Here is an 18,883-nt window from a genome sequence, read left to right on the forward strand (position 1 = left end):
TTATACCCAATAAGAACAACCAACAGAATCATTTGAGGATAATTTCTTCTCAAATTGTATAAGAACTATAGCACTAATATGTTATATGATTATAAAGAGTACATAAAAATTAAAATGACTTTTTTAAAAAATACATAAGCTATTATAAGGTATTCTTTCCACACTCCCAAAGAATCATTCTGAATAACCCACTTTAGGGACCACTAGTCTATTACTTCTAAAAGTGACACATAATATAGAACATAATTTCAAGCAATTCAACTATTAAAATCTTGTAACTGACCTCTACTGACTTTCGGCCTGCATACGTGTTTAGGAGAGGCGGCATGGTAGTAAAAACAGAGACTTTGTAATCTGGCAGATCTGGTTCAAATCCCAATCCTGCCAATAACCAGATATGTGACTTTCAGCCAGTTACTGGCTTGTAATGAGCACATTACCAGCTCATTATTAGTGCTTTCTATTGTCAATAATGAGTCTCATAGTATTTAAAACTACTGTTTTGACAATGAATTTCATAATTCTGGTCTGAGACTTTAAAATCACTTTCAGTCAAAAACCTGAGGAAAGTTCTATGCAGATTTTGGCCTCTGCTCTCCCTCAAGGCCAACAGAAAGGTGAAAAATTTTAAATCATAAAGTAGTATAATTTACTGGATGTTTTTCCCAATTTAAAAGATAATCAACGACCAGCTCATGAAAACAGTCCTAAGTTTTTCTTGAATATTAAATAACAAAGTGCTTAGCACAGTTGAGAACATGTAGTATGCATTCCATAACTATCAAGTGGTGTAAGTTTAATAATAGTATTCCCTTCTACTCACTCTCCTAGTTTGACACTGTTGCATCTTCAAGTGATTAACCCTGAAACAAACTTCCAGCATTAACAGGAAATCAACAGAGATACATGTAACACATACAGGACAACACAATTACCTTGACTAGGGAAATCTGAAGGTCAATTGTCTTTCCATTCTTGAGGAGATTCTGCAATTTTCTGCTATGTAGAATGTTATCTATATAGTTCCAAAGTCTTTCAACAATGTCTTCCTTCAGTTCAAGTCTTTTCTTATAAAAGGCAACCAAAGACTGTCTTGCCCAATCAAGTAACACCTGAATTTGGAAGAAATATACTCTCGAAATAAATTTCTTCACCAAAAAATAAAGACGCTGGACATTTATAGAGACATTCCAGGTATAGTCAAATTCAATCTCCAGGAGAAAAAAAATAATAAACTCTGCTTTAAAATTAATCTTACGGGGCTCCCCGGTGGCACAAAGGGTTAAGACGCAACCTATGAAGATATCCGTAGCCACTGCAGCACCAGTTTGATCCCTAGCCAGGGAGATACTCACATGGTGAGTCAGGAGAGGTCTGCCTCACCCGCTGCTCCCCTCAGCAGTGTATTTCAGTAGATCCGCCTGTTCTGTTCCCCACTCTGTCTCTGGTGAATCCTCTCACCCCTTGCACCTCGGGCCTGTACCCCAGTTCTTGTATGCATAAATAAATCTTTAAAAAAAATTAATCTTACATAAATGTTTTCATATATTACAATGCTCATAAAGTAATCAACAAAAAGAGAAAAATACTAATTTTGTTTTCATCTGGGATCAATAAAAAGTTTCAAGTAAAACCCTAACTTTCTTCTAAATCCTAACTTCTCTAAATTACACCAAATTTTAAAAGTTAGAAGCATAATTGCTCAGAATGGCCACAAAATGAATAACACACAAAAGCAAAAAGAGTCAAAAGACAATGGCCACAAAAATGAATCACTCACAAAAGCAAAATGAGTCAAAAGACACATCCCATGAGAGGTGCTTCACCTCTCAATCTATTTACTGCACCCAGAAGACACAGTCATCTGTGAAATAATGCACATAAGGTTTATGAAAAGGACTGACTCTATATAGTTTCTATTGCTGTAATGTTACCTTACTCATAAACATGAGGAAAGGTAGTGAGTTCTTGGCTCCATGAGACCAGAACTGTCAATCACATACAAATTGTGACACTTGTTAAAGGGAAAGATATCTTTCAGGGGAAGGATAGCAAAGCCCTTGATCAAACTGCCTGCCATGACTGTTCCTTTCATCAGACCCTGTACAGCACTTGCCTGGAACTCTTGAGCTGCCAAGCTGATTCTCAGATGCAACCAGGTTTAGAAACTACCAAATCTGAGAGTGCTCCAATACTGTATTGCACCATCATTTAACAGATGTAATCTATCTTTGACACATTATGTGCTGTCTCTTTAATGCTGGCATATGGGTGTACGTTAACCCACTTTCATGAGCTCATTTTACTATTGTCTCTACTGGAATAGTAGTATTTTTTTAGCCAAATAATCTTGAGCAATGTTAATAAAAAACGGTATCTTTCTTGGTTCATAGTCTATTACTAGAATGACTTACTACAAATACTAAAGCTTCTCTACTTTCCAACCTTCAATTATCAAATTCTAAAGATGTTTACCAAAGCACCAACAAGCAATTGCTTATGGAGTATCACTTTGCATCTACAAACAAATGGAGCTACAAACAGACTGTCACCTAATTCCCAATTTGTCCCCTGATGCATATAGTTAATTCAAAAAATAAGAGATATTTTCAAACATAAAAGAAATATTAACTGAGGTTTTCCATCAGAAAAACTTTGTTAATGAAATACCTGACGCATTACTTTTTTTCCCACTGACATTATTTTTAACTTTCAATGATGTTTGCTTCTCCAGCCTTTACTCTAAGCTTTTAAAATTATAACTGTCAATATGCAATTTTCACAAAGTGTAATTTACACAAGTGATAAATAATTTAGGCTGAAATAAAATGTAAGATTCACATTAAACTTACTTGTTCTTTATTTGGAAGGAAGCACTGGTGGGAAATCCAAGCAAAGTGAGCTAGTTTTAATTTATCTTCCCAGGAAGTAGTCTTGCTTTTAAGCTTAACAGAAATGCCAGAATAAACAGCAGCCATAGCTGCAATTTATCTACAAATTAAAACAATAGAAAAAAGTATTATGTTCAAACTCAACAGGCACCAGAAAATGAACATTGTATATCTTAATGTCTATACAACTGGTATATATGTGTACATACATACTTTAACCTTTCAAACTTTTTTCAATAAATTACAACATATCAAGAGAATTGTTGGGCATAAACCTATAAACATAATGTTTGAACCCATGGATTTTCTGGGAACAATTCAGACAAAATCATGCAGAAGATGGATTGCACACACCTTTGTGCAAGCACTGCTATGATCAAACCTCACTTCCCCAGGGTGAGTGTGCAGGAACTCAACTGGACAAAACCCAAAGTGCTCAGATTATTTGTGAAATAAATAATTCACACACGATATTGACTGGAAAAGGTAAGCTTCTGCAAAAACCCTGAAATATACTATGAATTATGTACTAAAACCAGTTCCACTATGCAGTTCATACAAGTACTATTTGGTGAAAGTAGTATTTTTCCAAGTAAAAAAAAATAATATTGTATAAACTCAGTCCACAAAGAAATACTGTTCTTTCATCTGCAATAGTAACTTCCCACCATAATTTTATTGACTAGTGTATAAACTTACAGTTTCCAAAAAGTCTACAAAGAATATTTATACAATTAAAATCATAAAAATAGAGGGCTTCCCCTGGTGGCACAGCGGTTGAACGCTGGGCTGCGAAGCTGCCTGCAGCCTCTGCGACGCCAGTTCGATCCCACAGCCGAGGGTCCCACATGGCACGCCACCTCTCTGCTGCACCCGCTGCTCCCCTCAGCAGTGTATTTCATCGCTCTACCAGTTCTGTTCCCTGCTCTGTCTCTGGTGACTTCTTTCACCCTCCCGCGCTTCTAACTGTACCCAGTGCTTGTATAAATAAATCTTTCTTAAAAATCATAAAAATAGAATATAAAAAATCAAAAATATAAAAGCAAACATACCAACGACCTACAAAACTATAAAACTGAGGTAAATGTAGCTTTAAGTTTTCTTAAAGTTAGAGTAAAAAGAGGAAACCTCTAAGTTATCACTTTTATTCTATAAAAATAAGTCAGTTCCTCGAGAGAAAAAAAATTTCAAGATAGCTAATATCGAAATAAAATTATCCCCAATAAAAATAGGACGAGGGAAAGATCGCAATCCCATACTACTAATATAAGTGGAGTTTCCTAAATTTAGGACTGGCTCAGTTGTATTTTCAAAATCTATAGAGCCTCAAATCCTACACACCTACTTTCAGAGATTACTCTCAATAGCTGAGTACACATGGAAAGAGTGAACACGGGTGAAGCACGCTCACCTTCAGTATGGTATCCCCTCCGCTCTGTTACGATGAAGAGGAACAGTCAGGTGCTGTCAGTTTTTTTTTCCATTTTGTCAGCACTCTCTCCGCCCATTCAGCAACTTCTTATTTAACTTCTAACTTCAAAAGATTACAGTCACCGCGACAGCTACAAAGTACTTAACAAGTGTCTGCAGAACTGGCTACAAAGACGCCGGGGCTCCACCAAATCCCGGTCTCCGCGCCCTCCCGTGGCCTCAGCAAGGGGGTGTGAAGAGCCCAGCGCCCCGCTGATATCAACGCAGAATCGTCTAAGCGGCCACACAGACTCTAGCGGAGAAAAATGACATCAAGCAACAAGAATCAGGGAGAGCATTTGGGGAGCCATTAGGGGCGGAGCCTGCCCAAGGAGCTGGCCCGGGCGGCGGCCGCAGCGCTCGCTGGCTGCGGAAGGGTCGAGGCCAGGGCCTGGGGGTCGTCCCAGGTGGAGCTCACCTTCGGGCAGGGACGGCGGGGCGGGGCTGAGCACCACCCCCGAGGAGGGCGCTCCCCTCGACGTCGGCCCTATGAAGAGGCAGCTGTGGGGAAGGGCGACCGTCCCAAAGCATGGAGCTCGCCTCCGGGCCGACTCTAGGTAGGGGCCACGGAAGGGGCGGCCGGGGAAGGCGCTCACCTGGAGACCAGACCTGCGGAGCCGCACCTGCCGGCAGTCCGTAAGTAACGCGCTCACCGCAGGCCCCGCCCCGTGGAGGCGCGGCGGGCAGGGACGGAGCACAGCGCCCGGGTTGGGGAGCTCAGCGCCGCCAGAGCGGGGCAGGGTCCGCCGACGCAGGCCGAGGCGGCAGGCCCGAGCTCCGCGGCGGCGCCACCACGTGGGACGGGCCCGGGTTCCTTCCGCCCGACGCCGGCGGCGCGGCGGGGCGGGGCGGCACGCACGCCAGGCATCGCCAGCCGAGCGCCGAGGCGCCTCGCCCATTGGCGGAGACGGCTGCGCGTTGGAGGCCGGAGCGGCCCAGCCCGCGGCCCGCTCCGTGTCAGTCAGTCATGGAGCGGCAGCCCGGAGCCGCCGCGGGGGCGGCGGGGCGCGGGGCGCGGGGGCCCGGCTGAGCCGGCCGTCGGAGCGAGACCCTGCCGCGGACACGACGGGGGCGGAAGCAGCCCGATCCCGGAGCTGGCGGCGGCGGGGGGCGCCGGAGCCGCCTGGGATGTTCAGTGAGTGCGGGGCGCGGGAGGGCGGGGGAGGGGGCGCGAGCCGCGCGCGGGCGGCGGGCCGGGCGGGGGAGGAGGGAGGGCGGGAGGGAGGGGGCGAGGGAGCCGGGCGCGCGGCCGGGCCTAGGCGGGGCGCGCGCCCGCAGCAGCTCCCGCCGGCGGGGCGGTGGGGGCGGGGCGCGCGGGCGGGGCCGGCGGGGCGCGGGCGCGGCGGCCGCGCCTCCGCCCTCGGCCTCCGCGTCCCAGGCGGCCGCGGGCGGCGTGGCCTGCAGTCGGCGGCCGCACCTGGAGGGGCCGGCGCTCCCGCCCCGCGCTGGGTCCCGCCCGGCGGCCTCGGGGCCCCGCCGGGAGAGGTCTGCGCGCCGGGCGTCCTGGCAGGAGCGCAGGTCCCAACCTTCTTTCTCATTTAAGGGAAAAGGAAATGTCTTTGGGCCGGACTCAAGATTGAACCTCGCACATGGTGACTGGGTGGACGGGTTGAGATCGACCTCTGCATGTGACACGGGAGACCCAGAGTTAGACTAGTAGTTGCTGGAGGATACCGACCGGGGAGGCTGCCTTTGAGGCGGCTTAACTCCTGACAGCAATGTAAGATTTGTGCGCCCGGGCGGTCCTCGCGAAGCTCCAAGATTTTTGAAAATGTGCTAGGTAAGGCGCCGGTCCGAGTGAGCTGACGACTAGAAGTAGTGGTGTCATTTCAGACTTAGCGGAAGCGGAGGCCAGGAGAGGCTTCTGCAGCTCTCCCACCAGTTGTGAAAGTGGTGTTAGAATGCGGCTCTCGCCGCTGGTGTAGCTCTGGCATCAAAAGGTAAGTCTGCCAATCCCATGCGGCGTTTGTCTTAAATTACCCAAACTCTGACCTTGCAGATTGAAATCTTGGAAAGGTCACTCCCACTAACAAGCAGCTGGGTTCTGTGTTAAGAGGGACAGTGAAGGCGGAGTTTGTCTTCTGCTACGTGATACAAGTGTGTTAAATACCTGAGTCGGGGAGTGGGGTCAGGACCAGCCACGGTTCCCCACCCTGGGCCACAGCCCTGCGTGAAAGTGGAATTGGAAGGGAAGTTTGCGTCTCATCTTCAAATTAGGAGAAGCTTGGTGTTGTGAATGGGGCTTGGTGACTGCATACACCTAACGCTGAAACTATGTAACTATCCGTGTAACCTCTGTGAGCCCTAGTTTCCTCCTCTTCAAAATGGGATGCATGGTAATTTACAAGTGGGTCTTCTGAAAGAAATCAGAAAAAGAAATAATGTATGTGCCTGACTCTAGAGAGCACTCTGTAAATATTAGCTATTATAATTTCATTTTTGGCAAGAGTATCCTCTAGGTTCCTTTTGTAGGCCTAATTTTGTTTGTGCTAAATGTGAAGCATACTAACTTAGATTTTCCATAGGAATTACAAACCCCTCCTGCCTTAATAATCAATATTTAACTAGGAAACCAAAAGGTGAGCTTACCATGAGCAATTTGTCACCAAAAATAAATCAGATGAGTATGTTTTAGGTCAACTGCGTTGCTCCTTCCTGTACATGTGAGATTTATGTGTGCTTCTGTCACTGAAACAAAGTCAAAGTTTCACATTTGTGAAAATTTGAGTTTTTGTTTTTGCACCCAGATGTCCTTCATAGGTGTTCTGAAGGAGAAAGGGAGGGGGCTTTGTTGTTATTGTTGAATTCTTTTACCCGATGGGGAACCTCTACCAAACCAGCATTACTCAGTGGACAGTACTAGAAGTCAAGTCCGCAGCCTCCCTCCAAATGATAAATTCTCAGTAGTGACTGTTCTGATCATTCTCTCAACCAGCATGTGGTAAACCTTCATAGTTCAGACCCAGGACACCCCTGATTTACTGCAGAACCCTTTGAGCCATCAGGCCTTGCAGCTGGTGACTGGAGTTACTATCCCCCCTAGGGAGCCTTGCGCACGTTGGCTTCCTTGGGCTTCAGCTTTCTCACCTGAAGAATGTTGCCTGGTTCACAGAGTTACTGTGTGGCATAAAGGAGATGATGTAAAGCACTTAAATCATAGCAATGGTATACACGCCATGTTAGGTACTAGTAGTCGTAGCAGAGGAAATGGACAAATAGTAGGATGAGTACTGTGATATAGGTGTGTTCCTGGGTTCAGTAGATGGAGGGACCATGCTCAAGGGCGCTTCTGGGAGGAAGAGATAGCTACTCCAAGCTGAACTATGAAACATGAGTAAGATTTAGCTAAACCAGGTGGGCATGCCTCCAGTTAGTGGAGGACAAAACCCTTCAGGTGAGAAGGCAGGGTGGTTCCCACCAATTAGGTAAACAAAGGTGGATCAAAATAACCTGGAAATGACACAATGAAGATTGAAATATTTTGTCATCCATGCTAGTAGAAGCAATCAAGTGTTTCAGATGAGGAGAGATTAGCATTGTGCAAAGATTGTGTCTTCAGTTGTGTGGTGTTAGATTGAAATTAGAGATGGCCCGTCCACTTGTCCTAGAAGTTCTTTATCTGCCTATGACTCCAAAAGGAAAATGCTTTTTTTAAACAAATCTGGAAGCTTCGAGAGCTCTTACAGAAGGCATGAAGAAACCTCCAGATCATTCCAGGGAGCCTTCCCTCTTAAAAATTAACTTCAAGTGCATACTATATATGCCAGATTACAAGTCATGGTCCCCCCAGAAAGTATCCCTCTGAAAACAGGGTATCACCACATGTTCAAGTCTCTCCTGTTATGGGGCCCTCTCATCCTGATTCTTTTGTTTCAAACAAGATGTTGTTTGGAAAATACATATTGGACTGAAAAACCTCAGTTGATGCTGGTTTGGGATATTTATATAACTGATAAATATATAAGTGATGAATGAGGGAGAATGTTGCCCAGCTAAATGGGTACTCTCAGGTTCCCAGTGAGAGTATCATGTGGGCTTAGGAAGTGCTCTGCCATAGCTGTTTTAGTAAAGAAAAAGGTGACATGTTCTGGAAAATAGAAGTTGATGATTCAGAGTGACCCAAGTGACCACAGAGATACTGAGGTTGAAGATGTGAGTAAACAGTTGAAATAAAATTGTTTTATGAATTAATATAATTTATGTTTATATAATATTTTAAATATATATATGTTAAAGGTTTAAGCAGACATTTGACCATTTCCTCTGCATCCTCATAGATTTTTTTTTAAATTTAAGGTAGCCAAAAATGTTAATTTCCTATCGAAAGGATAAGGTTGTCTTACATTTGAGCTTACCCTTTTAGTTGAACTTTTTATACAGATTATCTCCTGTTCTGCTTCTTTACTGAAGCAAATTCACTTCTCCCTTCTCATTTTTAACTTTATGAAGGTTTAAAGAACATGGTGCAGTGGCAAGAATTAGAAAACACTATAGAGAACTTCCGTTCATGGTTCTTTGTTTAAGCAGTCAAGTTAGATATCCTTCTAGTAAAATGTATTAAAATTGTATCTTGTTCAGTTATAATAAAAGTAGTTCATTTTCTACTAAATGAGTTCTAATTTTTGGAGCTTAATTTAGTAATGGAAGTGTTTTGGAAAACCTTGTGAATTAACATCTTTACGCTAAGATACTGGCTCATTAGTTTCAGAAAGTAATACCATGCTCTCAGAACTGTTGTCCAATGCAGTACCCACTGGCCACTTGTATTTACTTAAATTTAAATTTTCTTCAGACTTCTGCAGCTCAGGAAATACAGTAGTAGCAATTATCTGACCTACTCTAGTTGTGACATGTTTTTACATCTTTTATGTCTATGAACAGGAAAAGAACTTGTGTTCAATTTCTACATAAACATTATTTCAGGGAAACATAATTGCTAACATCTTTTTTATTATATTATACCTCAGTCTTTAATCAATTTAATTTAATTAAAAATTCAGTCCTTCATTTACCCTGGCCGTATTTTAATTGCTCAATAGCCCTATGTGTCAGTTGGCTGCTGTGCAGAACAGTACAGATCTGTGACATTTCCTTCATTGCAGAAAGTCCAAGTGGACAGTACCATTCACGAATGAAACATTGAAGATCGCCTCCTCTGGGACACACACATAAAAATTTTTATGTCATTAAAGCATCTCCAAAACCTCACTTGCTGCACTTGGATTCAGTTTCAGGGAGAAGGATAAACATCAGAAAACACATTCCCCCTGTTCTCAGAAAGCAAAACATCCCATCACATCTGTCCACGTGGTGTTTGCAAGTAGATTATATGTGAAAGTTTCCTTTATAAGTCAAACCTAGTACATGATGTAGCTATCCTTTCTGTACCATACTCTTCTGTTCTATACAAGGTTTTGTATAGAAATAATTTTTCTGTGCTGTAAAACAGTATAAACATAGGAATCAACTATTTGTGGCTTTTTGGTTCATGAAAACCTAGAATGAACCATAAATAAACTGAAGAATGCCAAGCAGAAGTTAAACACACCCATTTTATTTGTTATAGGATAAATTCAAAGATAAGAAATGCCCTGTGTGAGGTAACTCTCCCTCTGGTGGAACTGAGGACCTGTGATGGTGGAAGTGGGTGGCATGTATGTCTTGGAGGGGTTGGTGATTTTAATATTGGAGTCTTAATCAGATTTGTCTTCTCCTCTGACTGCATTCTAAAGGGGGTTTTGAGATAGAACTAGAGGTTGGAGGATGTTGCGCTGGTAAGTTGAGAGTGGCTTGTTCTAAATAACAGCAGTAAGGCTGCAAGAGAGAATACTGTGTAGAGTAGGAGAGAGTGGCTTGGAAGTGAGGGTGATGGAGAGGAACTTAAGGTGATGACTGTGCTCTTGTTGTCTTTGCTTTGGCGGTGGATGATGGTGCCTTTACGCTAGCTAGGAAAACTAGAGGAAGGAAGAGATTTTGAAGGAAGACAAAATCTGAGCACAGTGAATTTCAGTTGTCTGCCACATCCAAGTAGAAATGACTTAGACTTGAGCTCAAGTCTAAGACGGTCTGACTAGAGACTTCATAAGTCTGGTGTCAGTAATGCCATGCTATCCGGGAATGGGAAGAATGAGAAGCAGACCAAGAAGGGAAGAGGGGGAGCCAGTAGATAGACTTGCGAGGGGAAGTGACTAAGAGACAGGGAGATCCAAGGAAGATTCTCATGCTTAGCAACCAAGAGAAAGTGACTGATGTGGCTAGCGTTGAGGAATCTCAAGTCTTAATAATTAGTCCACTGAGGTAGGAAGCAGGTCAGCGGGCTGGGTAAGGAGACTGGTGCAGGTTTGGAATGGCTGGGGTGGGAAGCTGTAGAAAAGGAAAGTTATTTTTATTTATTTATTTATAATTTAAATTTTATTTTTATGTTCCCCATACAATTACCTGCCCTATTTTCACCCCAGCCCTCCTTTCCCCGCCCCCCACCCCCCATAGAGTGTCTCTTGTTCATAGTTATTTGTTGATTTTGATATTTTCTTATAGTTATTCAAAAAGGAAAGTTATTTGATGAGAAAAGACTTCTGGAATATCATGGACCCTGAAAATCAGTTTCTGGTGTCCTCTCTGCATGGTTATATGATTTCTGTCCTCACCCGCACCCCCCCCCCATCAAAAATAACCCTTCAGGTTCTGTAATGCATCCTGAATCCCGGATTATGAGCCTTATTCATATGCTATTTATTAGGAGACCAGGGAAAAGAGCACAGCCTCTAGTTCATGTGTATTCGTGTCAGTCCATGTCTGAGCAAAGACTAAATGTGAAAGGTCGTTATAATTCTTAAATTATATGAGGTATGACTGAAACTGAAAGTAGTATACATCATTTATTTCTCAGTTGTGATTTATACTTTTACAAAGCTAATTCAATATGCTTTATGATGATGATTAATGCAAAAACTAGAATTTTAGGTCTTACTTGAAATTACCTTTGACAGATACTACAACCATTAATAGTATAACCAGTAAGAGGACTATTATTTGAGTACCTACTAGATACTTTGCATGACATTTCATGTAACAAAAATAAGAAATAATTTTTCATCTGTTTTTAAGCCTAGATTTACAATTGGGGAAAAAAATACCTTTAAAAAAGACCTTGTCAAGTCTCCCTGGTGGCGCAAGAGTTAAAGCCTCAGTGTTATTGAGCTATCACCAGCCAGCCACTGCAGCATGAGTTCCATCCCCTTCCAGGGAGCTCACCCACATGGCACAGCAGACCTGTCCTGTCTCACCCACTGCTCCCCCTCAGCAGTGTATTTCAGTAGATCCACCTGTTCTGCTCCCCACTCTGTCTCTGGTGAATCCTCTCTCACACACACTGCCACAGGCACACCTCTGACCTAAACCCCAGTTCTTGTATGCATAAATAAATAAAAATATTTCTTTAAAGTACTTGTTAAACTGACATGGGAGCTGATAGTGAGGATAGTGGTGGTGATTTGCCTGCATTTATTTTGAACTCATCCATATTAAAAGCTACCACTTTATCAATGGGGACTCTGGCCATATAACACTCTATTGACATTTCATAGAATTGTGTAGTGCCGGCCTCCCTGGTGGCACAAGAGGCTAAGCACGGCACTATGAAGCAAACCGCAGCTTCTGCCATACGAGTTTGATCCCCGGCCAGCCAGGGAGCTACCCACATGGCAGAGCAGACCTCTCCTGTCTTGCCTGCTGCTCCCCTCAGCAATGTATTTCAGTCAGTCTGCCTATTCTGTTCCCCACTCTGTCTCTGGTGAATCTTCTCACCCCCTGCATCTCTGGCCTGTACCCCAGCTCTTGTATGCATAAATAAATAAATCTTTAAAAAAAAAAAAGGGAATTGTGTAGTGCTTAACCTGGAAAGTGGTAGGTTCATGGGTGTCTCTTTCAGTACCGTCCACCTGCTATATACATTTTTGAACATACGTGTGTGCACAAGGATGCAATCTGTAAACAGTGAAGAGAGTCTGTGGAGTCTGTGTTAGCAGATCTCTCTGTTCAGTGTATTCTACAGTCCCATATTTCTGCAGTTAAATATTAAGAGTGGGACTGTGGTTTTTTTCCTGGACAATTGTTACTTTGAGACAGGAAGAGACTCATGTCCTGATTTTTTTTTCATGTCCTGATTTTATGTAGCAACTTTGTTAACATATTAAACAGTTGGCAACTATTATTGTATGATACTGTATCAAAATCCTCCCTTTAGTTTCCAGGAATATAATGTGACATGAAGGGAAAAGTATGTAATCATCTATTTTCACTTTTAAAAGTGAAGGTATTTTGGGCCTCCCTGGTGGCACATAGGGTTAAGCACTGCACTATGAAGCAATCCACAGCCTCTGCAGTACGAGTTCAATCCCTGGCCCTCCAGGGGGAAACCCACATGGCACAGCAGACCTCTCCTGTCTCGCCCGCATCTCCCTTTGGCAGTGTATTTCAGTCAGTCTGCCTGTCTGTTCCCTGCTCTGTCTCTGGTGAATCCTCTTACCCCCTACGCCTCTGGCCTGTACCCCAGCTCTTGTATGCATAAATAAATCAATCTTTTAAAAATAAATAAATAAAAGTTAAGATATTTTATGTAAATTAAAAATCATGAGAAAAATGAAAACTCAACAAAGATATAATTCTGTCCAATCTCAATTTAAATGTGAAAGATTTTATCATTGTGGAAAAAACTAAGCAAGTAACTTGAAATTGCAGTGTTAGTCTCAATGTCTGCGTCTCTTAAAAGACTATTTCAGGGGAACTTTTTTGTTTGTGCATATGTCCATTTATAGATGTTGGTACTATGGAATCAGTTGAGGGAGAAATGAATTCTCTGTAGAACTCTTTGTTAATTATTTCACTTGAAATAAGTTTGCATTGGAATCAAATCCAGCTAAACAGATGGGCTCATGTCTCTGGTGTCTCCATTGATGCAGTTATAAAACAGTTAATGTGGCTTCCTCTTGGCCCTCCAGTTAGTTCCATGCCCACCCTCAGAGAAGGTCCCTGGTCATGAGTGGTGGTTCAGATGCAGAGAAACTGCCCCTTGGGACAGCTAGATTGGGCACATTATTTAGAATCAGTATGTACAGGCTAGTTTCTAGTAGTCCCTAGTATGGCCAGTTTTTACTATTGTTTGTTCTCACTCCTTTCTATTTGTTTTTTCATGACTTTTATATCTTTCCCCTCTTCAGCTTTCCTCATCATCCCCTCCTCCTATACACTTTTCCACCTTAGGGTGCTATGTCAGCTCTGGGTCTGTTCTCTTTGTCACTTTCCCCATGTCTTTTCCCTGCACAGTTCTTTTTTTTTTGGGTTTTTTTTCCCCCTGTCAGAGGTGATCTCTTGCCACATGTGCTTTGGAACTGAGAGGCATGCACTGATACAAGCATGCATTCCTATAACAACAAGAGATGGGCAGTGGGAAATCTGGAAAATTTTGATGTCAGCTACAATATGAGGAACTAGATTGCTTAGAAGAGTTTGGAGAATAAGAGCTTCTGAAGTTAGATTAGAAGCAACTTTTTAGCAAGCGCTGTGAGGGGTGGGAAAGTGGTTGGATCGACGAATCCTGATTTTGGTCCAAACCACGGAAGGGCAGTAATGTCACAGTCTCTGTATGTATTACCATTTTTTTTCTCTAAATACCACACTGAATCAGAATCTCTGGGTTTTTCTTTTCAGCACTGTACATTTTACTTCTCTTCTGCACAAAAGTTGGTGGTGTTTTTTCTTGCTGCCTTTAATGTTATCTCTTTAATTGTTGTGTTTTTTAAAGATTTATTTATGCATACAAAGGCTGGGGTACAGGCCAGATGTGTGGGAGGATGAGAGGATATATCAGAGACAGAGTGGGGAGCAGAACAGGCAGACAGACCAAAGACTGCCAAGGGGAGCAGCGGGCGAGACAGAAGAGGTCTGCCATGCCATGTGGGAATCTCCCTGGCTGGCTGGGAATTGAACCCGTGCTGCAGAGGCTATGGACATCTTCACAGCTCTGCTCAACCTGCTGTGCCACCGGGGAGGCCCCAACTGTTGTGTTTTTAGTTATAGTGTGTGCTGTTGTGGGTCTCATTGGGTTCCTCTTATTTGGAACTCTGTGGGCTTATACCTGGATGTCTGTTTCCTTCCCCAGTGAGGGAAGTTTTCCATTTATTGTTTCCTCAAATTAATTTTTCTGGCCCATTCTCTCTTCTCCTTCTGGAACCCCTGTATTGTGAGCATTAACCTCTTGATGTGGTCCCAGAGACCTCTTAAGATATCTTTATGTTTTTGTGTTTTGTTTGTTATTTTACATTTTGCCCCTCTGTTTGAATGAATTCTGCTGCTTTGTCTTCCAAATTGCGGATCACTCCCCTGCTCCATTCAATCTGCTGTGGGACCCTTCTTGTATTTTTTTAGCTCTATTTTACTGTTCTTCAGCTTTGTAACTTTTGTTTGGGTTGTTTTAAATTCTCTAGTTCATCTAGTCTCCCAAGCTCAGTGGACAGCTTTATAACCATTAGTTTGACCTCTTCATCAGATGTTTAATTATCCCCATGTCCTTAAGGTCTTTTTCTTGGGTTTTGTCTTGCTTTCATCTGGGACATGCTCTTCTGCCTCCCCATTCTGCTGTGTTTGCCTCTGTATTAGGCAAATCTACTACCATGCCCCATCTTGTAGAGTTTGTTTTGTGCAGATGATGTCCAGTGGAGTTCAGGAGTGTGGTGTCTTCTAGCAGGCTGAGCTCAGAACTCAGCTTGTTCCCCCTGTGGGCTGCACCCACCCCAGCCATGGTGTCAGGGTCACATGGTGTACAGGGCTGTTAGTCCAGCTTGGTCACGTCACCGCATTGGAGTTCAGTGGCAGTGTGAGATAATGGTGCTCTGAGTAGGTGGTGGTATGGGCTGACCCAGCTTTGGCCTTCTGTTGCTGCTCCACAGGTAGATGGGGCTGCCCACCCATCCTGGCCACACGTGACCCTGCGGAGTGTGTCTGGAGGCCCATCACCAGGCAGCTGAAGGACCAGCACCAGCAAAGCAATGCTTAGAGCAGGGATCCCCACTCTCAGCTTATCAGAATCATCATATTAATAAATCACATCTTAATTAAAAAATAAGTCATCAATATAGTGAAAAACTAATACTGCTAAAGATACCGATAATCTAAGTCATCAATATAGTGAAAGATTAATAACACCACAACCAAATGAGGCAAGTTCCCAGTGAAAAGATGGAATAGTATTGGACATTTTAATGTGTTCCATTGTATCACTGAATTCAACTATATCATACCCAGTGCCCCTCCTTTTTAACAAATATTTTGTACTCTCTGGTAATCTAGAAATGAAATGCTTAGGCAATATAACCTTTCTATATGCAGTGGTTTGACATAACATATATATGATGTTCTAACATTTGATATTTCCCTGTAGATATGTTTTTTAGTGTGTGTCTCTAACCTTCACTGTTTGCTCTGATGTATGATTTTTAGGGAATTGATAAGTAATTCGGCCTCCCTGGTGGCACAAGGAGTTAAGCACAACATTATGTAGCTATCCGCAGCCTCTGCAGCATGAGTTCAATCCCCTGACAGCCAGGGAGCTATCCACATGGTGCAGCAGACCTCTCCTGTCTCGCCAGCTGCTCCCCTCAGCAGTGTATTTCAGTCAGTCTGCCTGTTCTGCGCCCCACTCTGTCTCTGGTGAATCCTCTCAGCTCCCACACCTCTCACCTGTACCTCAGTTCTTGTATGCCTAAGTAAATAAATCTTTTTAAAAAAGAAAGAAAAGTAGATCTTCAGGGTATATATATTTTAAGATTTATTTATTTATGCATACAAGAACTGGGGTGTAGGCCAGAGGTGTGGGGGCTGAGAGGATTCACCAGAGACAGTGGGAGCAGAACAGGCAGATCTAGTGAAACACACTGCTGAAGGGAGCAGCGGCCGAGACAGGAGAGGTCTGATGCACCATGTGGGTAGCTCCCTGGCCGGGGATTGAATTTTCACTGATTGAATTTTGGCTGGTGCTAGCTCGATAGCACTGAGACCTTAATCCTGTGTCCCCCCCAGAGGCCCTGGACTTTAAATCTTAAAAGAAAAAAATAAAAGCATGGAGGAAATCACAAAGGAAAAGACCAGTGTGTATAGTTGAAACTGAAAACTTAAACACATGCAAATAAATTTTTGAAAGCAGATCTTCCACACCAAAATATGGAAAACCTTTGATTTAAAGAATATTGCTTAGGTGTGGACTGTCACATGTGTATGGATGACCTTGCATACATTCTACAATTAACCCCACATTTTGGCCTTGAAAAAGAAAAATTTTTTTTTTTTAAGATTTTTATTTATTTGTGCATACAAGAACTAGGATACAGGCCAGAGGTGCAGGGGGTGAGGATTCACCAGAGACAGAGCAGGGAACAGAACAAGCAGACTGACTGAAATACACTGCTGAGGGGAGCAGCGGGCGAGACAGGAGAGGTCTTTTGCGCCATGTGGGTAGCTCCCTGGCAGCCAGGCTGGCCAGGGATCAAACTCATGCTGCAGAGGCTGTAGGTAGCTTCATAGTGCTGTGCTTAACCCCTTGCACCATGAGGGAGGCCCAGAAAATCATTTTTATATAACAAGTGAATTGGCAAAATTCATGCAACTGGCAGTGGTCATGTGGACTGCAGTATTCCTTACTTCTGGCAGTGCCATGTTTGAGGCCCATGGCCTATCAGGTTTCTTGATATTTTTGTCATTGATAATAAAGAAAATTGCCCTCAATGGAGGCAGAGGGGAGGAATTCAAATTAGTTTGAGTTATCAAAAATAATTCTGTTCTGTTCCACACTCTTTCTACCATTTTTGTTTCCTTTCTTATAAGAATTCATGAGACTTTCTAACAAATGCGCCTACCTTGTTATCATTTTTGATGCTTTTCTGTACTGGCATCAAGTAAAGAGTTAAAGCAGTAAATAAAATAATTAATATGAAAACACTCAAATCTTTGACTCAGTGCTGGCAGCCTTTTCCTTACTATTAGTGAAATACATAATCTTCCCTTTCCTCATTATTAACTTCTCACTTTCCCCACATTTATTTATCTAGTTTCTGAATTTCTCAGGTCTTTGATTTTGTACTGCCTCCTGCCTGCTTCTTTGGCTGGTTCACTGCTAATTAACACCTCTCTCACTGAGTAGGCAGGAGAAGTAAAAGGCCCTGGAATTCAGCTGGTCCTGTTTGCTCTTTGATAGCATCTCTAATGAGTAGTTCCCTGGGGGGATTGAAATCGTGGTATTAAATGGAGTAGGGGGGTGATCTGTGGGGTTTTTGTTATCTATGATATTCCTATTTTCCATAATTGAAGCCGGCTGTATTGTTGTTGGGAAAATAGATATTAAAATAGAAGCAAGCACCAGGTCAGTAATTGAGCTTAGTTTTGCATGTTAACTAGGCCCCTTAACTAGTTGTGTGGCAAAGTACTGCTTACTTTATGTGCCTCCGAGTCCTGGTTGGTTTGGATGCTCCCCCATGCCCCCTTATCGCTCTGCATCCTGTGGTTCCCCTGCAGGTCATGAAACGAGTGCGCACCGAGCAGATTCAGATGGCAGTGTCCTGCTACCTCAAACGCCGGCAGTACGTGGACTCAGATGGGCCTCTGAAGCAAGGACTGCGGCTATCACAGACTGCTGAGGAGATGGCGGCCAACCTCGCAGGTAACTGGGGGCTGCTCCTGGGGGACAAGCGGGAGTAGGAGAAGTCATGTTAGGACACATGAGCAGTTACTTATCTTTCTCTTCTGGACATAGCCCCGGAGAAAGCAGGCCATCCAACCCCTCCATGGCCAGCAACAAACGAGTGGTACTGACTGGCCTGGAAGCCACTTCTAAACCTCCTGCCATATGGCCCTCCTCAGAATGCTAAGTGGCTTTGTCAGTGCCTGGTGCCTTATGCACCTTTCTCTTCTCTGAACTATTATCCTACGAGACCCTCAGGGCCTGGGTCTCTCTATTCCTCTTTGGCTTCTAGCCTGGAGCTATCACAGCCTTTACTATACATTTATAATCTCCTGCCACCTTGTTTTCTTTAGACCCTAAGGACTACAATTCTGTGCTGTAATTAATAGAAAATAGGAACATCACTAGTTTACAGCCTTCCAGAGCTTTGTTCCTCTTAGTTGTCTTAGTTTAGATATAATGCTTTATTAGATCACTCTGGTGGCTGAGTTAACTGGGAAAGGCCCCAATTTAAACAGGGACGCAAGTTAAGAAGGCCTTAGTGAAATCCAGTGAAAGGTGAGGACAGCCTGAGTTAAGGAAGAGGTAATAGGAATAGAGAGGAGATGGTATAGTTTAGGAATCTTTAGGACTTGATGACTAATGAACTCTAGGTGAGGGCAGCATGAATGAGGGAGGAGTCCATTCTTCTTTGTGCAGCCTCCCAGTATGTCCTTCTGCTCCAGCTGTGTCTCTGAGGCCTAGTAGGATACAATGACTTTCTCCTGTCTTCTAAAATGTGTTCATGTTTCAT

At 43.3% G+C, this 18,883-nt stretch overlaps 2 protein-coding genes across 12 annotated transcripts in view; one reads left to right on the forward strand and one right to left on the reverse strand.

Moving 5' to 3' along the window:
• URB2 (URB2 ribosome biogenesis homolog) overlaps nucleotides 1-5,093 on the reverse strand; it is a 100,851-nt gene extending 95,758 nt beyond the window's left edge. For all 5 annotated transcript variants that reach the window (XR_008551709.1, XR_008551708.1, XM_054694848.1 and 2 more), the window contains exons 1-4: nucleotides 4,958-5,093; nucleotides 4,303-4,614; nucleotides 2,853-2,991; nucleotides 936-1,112 (exon numbers count right to left, since the gene is read on the reverse strand). Coding sequence is in view for 3 of the 5 variants with exons in the window: in XM_054694848.1 (XP_054550823.1) it covers nucleotides 936-1,112; nucleotides 2,853-2,978 (303 nt within the window). In the remaining 2 variants the exon portion in view is untranslated. The remainder of the gene's footprint in view (nucleotides 1-935; nucleotides 1,113-2,852; nucleotides 2,992-4,302; nucleotides 4,615-4,957) is intronic.
• Nucleotides 4,979-18,883, forward strand: part of TAF5L (TATA-box binding protein associated factor 5 like) — a 33,668-nt gene continuing 19,763 nt past the window's right edge. Inside the window, exons 1-4 of one of the 7 annotated variants that reach the window (XM_037510185.2) lie at nucleotides 5,415-5,496; nucleotides 5,905-6,081; nucleotides 6,195-6,301; nucleotides 17,925-18,069. In XM_037510185.2, coding sequence (XP_037366082.1) covers nucleotides 17,928-18,069 — 142 coding nt within the window. In that variant the 5' untranslated portion in view covers nucleotides 5,415-5,496; nucleotides 5,905-6,081; nucleotides 6,195-6,301; nucleotides 17,925-17,927. Of the gene's footprint in view, nucleotides 4,998-5,258; nucleotides 5,497-5,885; nucleotides 6,302-17,924; nucleotides 18,070-18,883 lie in introns of those variants that run through there. The other 6 variants (XM_037510186.2, XM_037510187.2, XM_054694849.1 and 3 more) reach the window with 6 other exon arrangements.

This window comes from Talpa occidentalis, unplaced genomic scaffold (assembly GCF_014898055.3).
Source record: "Talpa occidentalis isolate TD23 unplaced genomic scaffold, MPIMG_talOcc4v2.1 talOcc4.14, whole genome shotgun sequence".
NCBI lineage: Eukaryota > Metazoa > Chordata > Mammalia > Eulipotyphla > Talpidae > Talpa > Talpa occidentalis.